Raw genomic sequence first — 8,185 nt, 5'->3', positions numbered from 1 at the left:
TTTTTTTTTCTTTAAAAAAAATGTGTTCCTTTTTTTGGCTTGACCCTCTTTTTTCTATTTTCCTTTTGATCCTTACACATTAGGTATACAATGTGTTCAGCATTATTATTCAGAACACTAAGAGGTATATTTTTGTAAAATATATTAACCCTCTAGGGGCAACCAAAATGGGTATTTTAGGGTATTTTTTTTTTTTTTTTTTTTGAAAAATTTTGTTTCCTTTTTGTCTTGGCCCTCTTTTTTCCTTTTGATCCTTACAAATTAGCTACTGGATGTGTTAAGGAATTTTGTAACCAACACTAAGAGGAATATTTTGGTAGAAAATATTAACCCTCTAGCGACTCATTTGATTTCAAAAAGTTTCTTAATGCCATAAAAAGTGATTTAAGTTATCAAATGGTCCTTCGATCTCAATGATTATTATTTATTTCCACCGTTTCTATAGGGGAAAAATTGGAATCAGCGGAAAAAATATCCACAATAAAATCCCAATAATTTTATTTAATAGGATTTATTTTCATAACATTAAAAAATATATTAAATGTCTCAGGCCAATAATGATATCATCATCCGTGGTAAAAATGACAGCTGTTTTGTTCGTTCATTCCGCACTCTTATCTCAAAAGTCATTGTATAACAACTATTTGAAGTGTATAAGACAATCTAATCTTTATAGTAGCTTGTTTTTTATATTTTGCTTTTTTTTTTTTTTTTTGATTTGTTATCGAAAGTCGATATGATCGATTGTTGTATTGACTTTTGCACCATTCGAATCAATATTGTCTGTATTAGTCATAAAAATGATTTAATGCAACTTTGTAAAAAAAGTAATAATAATAAATAAATGTAAAAAAGATAATACCATGGGGCTTTTATCTGGGATCAAGGAAGGCTCGGGATGGCTAATAGATAACCTTTGGACCCCATTGGGAAATTTAAAAAAAAGCTCCAAATTAAAACATGATTGTTTAGATAATTATTTACGCTATTTAGATAACGTAGATACATTATCTAAAATATAAAGATAAATTATCTGTAATATATAGATAAATTATCTATCCTATCTCCAATATCCACCATGACCAAAATTCCCTAATTCGCATATTTTCAAATGTTAAAAGCTTTGGTTTTAATGTCATTGTTGTTGGTTGTTACGGTTCCAATTCTTGTCCGCATTGTTGTTGTTGTTTTTTTTTTTTTTTTTGCTATTGAAATTTTGCATTCATTTAACAAAATATTTTTTAACTGTCACTTGAGTTGACATTAACAAATTTGTCTTTTTAAGATTAGACACAGTCTCAATCTTGGGCTGAGATGGAAGTAAATTTCGTTGGGGGGTAGACAGAGACACAGACAGACTACAGGACAGATGACTTCATTTAAAGGTTTTTGTGTTTCTCCAACAAATTCTTGTTCTTTGCTGGTAACCCAAGACGACCGAGTCATAAGAACATTAGAATTTGACGGTAATCAATTCAATATTTCGGCGTTTTTCTCGAAAACTAATACCAACCGAAAAAGAACCACGTAACGTAACGTTCTCTGGTCATTTGTCTAAGTTTTTTTCCAGAACAATAAAAAAAATATTCACTCAATTTTTTACCCATTTGTCAAATGTGTGTTTGTTTACATGGCCATGTAGCTGCATGCGCGCCTGCGCACATAATCTACAACCTGTCAAATTTGAAAAAAATCACTGTCAATTTGTTTTTCGGTTTTTAGCCTCAGAATGCGGACTTTTTCTCAAAAATTGAAAACACTGTGGGTCAGACAGTTGGCTGTGTGTTGTTAAATTGTAAACAAAATTCAATTGTTCTTTGATTTAATGGCAGACAGACAGTAGTGGTGGTGGTGGCGGATAAGTCCAATCTGTGGATTAGATTTGTCAAATAAATTATTTAAATCGGTTAGTCAAGCAGGCAGCCAGCCGGTGGTTGGTTAAGATTGTCAATTGTTTTTGTTGTTGTTATTAATTCGTTGGTAATTTTTGGGGGGGTAAAGTAATTTTAAAAAAATTACGGAGGCGTACAATTCTTTGTTTCATTAAAATAATGAAAATAATTTAAACCCCTAAAAGTATGCAACATATTTTGTGTATAGTCTCAAATGATGAGGTACTTTGAATCGATCTACATTTTCTTACATATCCTTACGAATAAGGTATACGATGTGTTCCGCATTATTATTCAGAACACTGAGAGGTATATTTTTGTAAAATATATTAACCCTCTAGGGGCAACCGAAATGGGTCTTTTAGGTTATTTTTCTTCAAAATCGGTCTTTTAGGTCCTTTTTTGAAGATTTGTTTTCTTATTTTGTCTTGAGCCCAACTTCCTAGAGATCTTTACAAATTAGATACAGGATTTGATAAGGAATTTTGTCATCAACGCTAAGAGTAACATTTTGGTAGAATATCTTAACCCTGTAGCGGTTCATTTAAAGGAGGGATCGTTTAAGTAATTTATTGAATTGTGCCTTCATTTTTATTTCTTATAAGAAATTATTCAATATTCCTCGAGATCCTTAAAAAATAGCTACTGGATGTGTTCGGAAATATTGTTAACAACACTAAGAGGAATATTTTGTTAAAATAACATAACCCTCTAGCGGCTCATTCTAAGGGGTCTTTTAAGTACTTTAATGAATTTTCCTTTTAATTTTCTTTCTTATTAGAATTGAACGAAAATTCCCCGAGACCCTTACAAAATAGCTAATGGATCCGTTAGAAAATATTGCTAGAAACACTAAAAGAAATATTTTGCTCAAAAAACTTCACCGTCTGCGGGATCATTTTAGGGGTCATTCAGCCCCTTTTTTAAAAAAAAATAATTTTCGAATAATTAAAAATGTTAAGAATCCATTAAAACTATGGATTTGAGTTTTCGTCAAATAGACCCTCAATGGTGTGTTTTAGGGGGAGAGTGTCAATGAAAAATATATTCTGCATACAATTTCACTATAAGTCCTCTCGCACAAGAAGTCGGTATTTATAACGTACCTGAAGAAAATATCAGCTATAAACTGAGCTGAATAACTTTGATCATTGTTATTGCTAATTTTGGGGTTATGTTCAATCTGACGTTTAATTCTACATTTAACGAGAAGAGTGTCAATAGAAAAAATATTCTGCATAAAATTTCACTACAAGTTACCTCTTACAAGAAATCGGAATATATAATATAGCTCCATAAAATTCTAATATTAAATTAGGCTTTATAATCTTGAAATTTTCTAGTACTATTTTTGGGGTTATGTTATATTTGTCGTCCATTTCTCCCTTAACGGTATATTTTAGAGGGGAAATGTCGGTGGAAATAATTAATCTACATCAAATTTCACTATAAGTCCCCTCGCACAAGAAATCGCTATATATAATATAACTCAAGAAAATATCAGCTATAATTTCAGCTAAAAAGCCTTCCACATTGTTATTGCTAATTTTTGGGGTTATGTTCGATTTGACGTCAATTTCTCTCTCAATGGTACATTGGAGAGAGAGGATGTCAGAGAAAAAAATATTCTGCAGCAAATTTCACTATAGGTGATCTCTTACAAGAAATCGGTATATATAATATAACGCTATACAAAAATCAATATCAAATTAGATTTATAATCTTGATAATTTATTATTAATGATTTTGGGGCTATGTACGATTTCAGGTCAATTTCTCTCTCAGTGGTACATTTTAGAGGGCGTGTGTCAATGGAAAAAATATTCTGCATCAAATTTGACTATAGGTTACGTTTTGCCAGAAATCGGTGTATATAATATAAATCTATAAAAACATTAAATTGGCCTTTACAATCTTGGAAATTTGTATTATTAATTTTTGAGGTTAGGTTTACGTTGGCCCCAATTTCTCTATTAAGGGAACATTCTATGGGGATAGTGTCAATGTAAAAAATATTCTACACCAAATTTCACTATAGGTCGCCGAGCGCAAGAAATTTGTATATATTATATAAATCCACGAAAAATCGGAATGAATATAAGAACAAACTCATATATAGGCATTTTTAGGATTTGTTTTCGAGTTGGCTTCAATTTCCCCACCCAGAGGGCATTTTACGGGGAGGATGTCAACTGAAGAAATATTCTACATTAAATTTAACTATATGTTACCTCTGACAAGAAATCGGAATATATAATATAGCTCCATAAAAAACTAGCATTACTTTGGACTTAATAATCTTGACATTTTATATATTAATAATATTGAGGTTAGTTTCGATTTGACGTCGATTTCACCATGAGGAATACATTCTAGGGGGGTGATGCCAACAGAAAATATATTCTACATAAAATTCCGCTATAGGTTACCTCTTACAATAAATCGGTATATATAATTTATTTCAATGAAATATAAGTAGATATATACTTATATTTCTTAACTTAAACGAACAAATTTATTTAGAGACATTTTTGGGGTTAGTTTCGATTTGACGTCGATTTCACCATAATGGATACATTCTAGGGTGGGGATGTCAATGGAAAAATTAATCTACATAAAATTTCACTATGCGTAACCTTGTAAGAAAAATCGGTATTTATAATATATCTCAACTAAATAGCCTTATAATTATGGAGCTTAAACAAACAAAATTATTTATTTCATTTTTTGGAGTTAAGTTCGATTCGGGTAAATTTAGCCATCAAGAATCCATTCTAGGGGGGTGATGTCAATGGAAAAATTATTCTGCATCCAATTTTACTATGAGTCACCTTGAAAGAAAAAATCGGTATATATAATATATCTCATCTAAATAGCCGTATAATTATGGGGCTTAAACACACAAAATTATTTTTTTAATTTGTTGGGGTTAAGTTCGATTTGGGGTTAATTTAGACATCACGAATACATTTTAGGTGGGTGATTTCAAAGGAAAAATTATTATACATAAAATTTCACTATGAGTCACCTTGAAACAAAAATCTGTAGCTCTAATAAAACATGCAAAAATATGGGTTACAATATTTAATTATATAATTTTCTAAAACCATATGCCATATGGTCTTTCAACATTCATTCATACATACATTTTATTCGTAATAAATATATGTCTATTGCAAAATTAATTCCTCTACTCCCCTTCTTCTTCTTCCTCTTCCTCAACTCCTCTTATCCACCCCTTCCTTTAGCGATAAAAATTGATAAACATATTATTAAATGTATCTCAGTATATTTTTTCTGTTACCATCATCATGATTTGTATACCAAATGACATGACATACATTGCGATATTGGATTTTCCACACAGACACACACATACATCTATGAGTGTCTTCTTCTTCTGCCTCTTTTGGAGGTTCATTGATAATTTCCAATATGCAAAAAAATAAAAATAATTTATGAATGACAAAAATGGTATTTAATGGGAAATAATTATAGGGGGTTTAAAACCTATAATTATTTTTTTATTTGAATGGGTGAATATAAAAAAAATCGGTACTATGTCTTCGATCTGAATTGAAAAAAATATATTTCGAAATTGATATTCGAATTCGATAAATGAAATAACACCTTTTTTGGATTATGATTTCATAATCTCTTAATTATATGTTTCTTTTTCTCTTAATTATTAATTTTTCCTCTCTCTCTCTCTTTTACTCTCTTTTATAATAGATTATTTTTGTAATTCCTATTATTTGTAAAATACAATCCACTAGTGTAAACCCTTAACTAACTTTATTGTTTTTGTTTGTGTTTTTTGTCTCTTCCCTTCCAACCAACCAACCACCACCACCATCATTCCGAATCCTGCATCTCTCACATCCTGTGTACCTCCCTACCTACCTCCTACTCACAGATCTTGAACAAAGACATTTAAACAAAATGGAGAACGGCCTGCATGTTCTGCCACCACAAACTACCCCGATAATTGTCAGTGACTATCTAACCCTAACATCGCCACCCACCTACTCACGTCTACCCCCGGATGGTCATGAATTTCCGCCAAATTTCTCGGAACCATTGATTATGCCTGGTGGAGCCGCTAATGTCATGAAAACCACCAGTTTAATGCAAAGCGTTATGACGACCACAACAAAAGGTTCCGGGCCGGGTGATAGTAACACCGTTTATACCGAGAAATTATATGCTGCCTCCAAAGTTGGACCCACAATGATGGCCAGTAGCCGCAGCACACATTTGACCAGCACAACCACGAATGGTATTACCCAAACTATGGTCGAGGTGGAGAAACAAAAATCGGGACCTATTAAAATGGAGATGGGAGGTGGAAATTCAGATGCCGTACCACCACCTCTGCCCAAATCCACACCACCAGCCACAGTGCCACGCAAGGTCTATCGCCAAGATTTGGTGGTCAATGTTGAAGATGCCCGGCCCAATCCGATCAGCGTGGCCACAGGGACGCCCACTAAAATCATTATCGACACACGTAACAGTCGCTCCACACAAAATCTCTCCTCTGGCAACAGCAGTGGCAGCAGCACACCCACAGCTCACAAATTAGAGGCCCCCTCCTTCAGCGACAGCCCTGACTATAAACGTTCCTTAAGTGTACCTCGTCGTTCCAGTGATTGGCGCAAAGATGAGAAATCCGAAAAGAGTGTTCGCGACAAAATTGCCATGTTCTCTAATGACGATGCTGCTCAGCCACTTGAACCTGCCGCCAAACCGATTAGCTTCTCACGTTCCAATAGTTCCACCAAGCCATTGAATTTAAGTACCGAAAATTTACTGGACACCTCCACCTCACACACACCCTATCGGGCGGGTTCGGCCTCTCTACAGAAGACACGTGCCATGAGTGTGGAAAATCTCAATGATGTTGCCCGACTCTATCAGCTTAGCAAGCCCTTACCGGCCCAAAGCAACTTCTCCGACTCATTGCAGTCCTTGAACTCCATAAATTCCGATTATACCCAAAGTTATGCCTCGCTGCCCCGGCGCCATGCCTCCACCCAACATTTGGATAGGCGTATAAGCTTCTCGGGACAGCCGGCCTATGTGCCGGATGAGGCCTCAAGGAAGGCAGCCATTACCAATATTTTAGAGCAACGCAGACGTAGTCTGTCGAAGCTGAGAGGTTTGGTAATACCTGATCGGCCTCATGTGCCCCTCGAGCCCATATTGGATTTGCCGGAAATTAAAAGTCGGGATAGTGATCAAATGAAGGCATCGGGTAATACCTCCTCCACCGATTCCACAGATAGTGGGGTGGGTTCAGTAAGCGGAGGAGTTGGAGGCCTTAACACCATTCCCAGACCAGCCAAGCGTGCCGAAATGAGCATGACCACAAATACCACCTCTTCCTCCTCGATGATGAGTTCTCCCCTGAGGCCCCTAAATGTTTCCACGCACAGCAACAGTGTCAACATTGCCAACAATCGGGGATATTTGTCACAAAACAACACCAGTAATTCCCGACACATGGCTCCCTCAGTGGCCCAGAGACGTATGGAGGCCCTCAACACCATCCCTCCTGCAAAGCCACCACGCACATCCCTTGTTGCCACACCCCGCCAGATGTTACACGAAGAAAGCGATTCATGTGATTCGGTCTTCTCATCCCGCATTTCCTCACCACCCATGTCACCCTGTGTACCCCAAGTTCCGGAGAAATTTGCCCTCACGCGTACCCTCTCCTCGGAGACGAACACCTCCATTGCCAGTTCCACCACCTCAACATTAACCTCGGGTTCTGGTTCACAGGCCACGCAAACAAAGTTTCAAAGCCGATCCCACCCAGAAAGCAGTGAGTAAACCCAAGACCAGCAATATCATTCCAGCCAAAGTGGTGGCGCCCATCAGCTCCCAACCGGTGCAGCCGCTAAGTCCCCAGAGGGCCGTGGAAGCCATTTCTCCGTTAAGCAAAAAATCGGGCGATTCCTCCTCCAGTGAGTTGAGTCAATGGATGCATGTTGAGGTGGCAAAATCGAGAACCTTGAACTCCTCCTCCTACTCGAGGACCCCGGAGCGAACCCTAAAACCGGTATATGAAGCCACCACCAAGACAACCTTTAGCAGTTTGTCCAGCAAAACCACACCGAAAATCTCAACCGCTGAGATCCGTGAGAAATTTGAACGCACAGCAGCAGCTCAGGCTGCCAACAACATCAACACCACAACCATTTCTCCCCTAATCTCCACTTCGAGTAACATAAATACCTCCCCCACTGCCCCCTCAATGACAGCAGTCAACTGAGCCAGTAAGAGAG

General features: G+C 36.4%; 1 protein-coding gene across 1 annotated transcript; it reads left to right on the top strand.

The window, feature by feature from the left end:
- Positions 1 to 5,834: 5,834 nt before the first annotated feature.
- Positions 5,835 to 8,172, top strand: LOC133325631 (uncharacterized). The gene is made up of 4 exons (XM_061534353.1): positions 5,835 to 6,051; positions 6,238 to 6,341; positions 6,480 to 7,722; positions 7,757 to 8,172. Exons 1-4 carry the CDS (start codon positions 5,835 to 5,837, stop codon positions 8,170 to 8,172), a joined length of 1,980 nt encoding a protein of 659 aa, XP_061390337.1.
- Positions 8,173 to 8,185: the final 13 nt, after the last annotated feature.

This window comes from Musca vetustissima, unplaced genomic scaffold (genome assembly GCF_032173495.1).
Source record: "Musca vetustissima isolate MV318-11 ecotype Yass unplaced genomic scaffold, APGP_CSIRO_Mvet_v1 utg439098, whole genome shotgun sequence".
NCBI classification, from domain to species: Eukaryota; Metazoa; Arthropoda; class Insecta; order Diptera; family Muscidae; genus Musca; species Musca vetustissima.
Note: the sequence above shows the minus strand (reverse complement) of the source record. Positions and strands in the feature narration are given on the sequence as shown.

Coding starts and splice junctions, on each gene's coding strand:
- LOC133325631 (XM_061534353.1), top strand. CDS start 5,835: ATGGAGAACGGCCTGCATGTTCTGCCACCACAAACTACCCCGATAATT. Junction 6,342..6,479: donor TGGTGGTCAATGTTGAAGAT/GCCCGGCCCAAT, acceptor CACAAATTAGAG/GCCCCCTCCTTCAGCGACAG. Junction 7,723..7,756: donor CCGATCCCACCCAGAAAGCA/GTGAGTAAACCC, acceptor ATATCATTCCAG/CCAAAGTGGTGGCGCCCATC.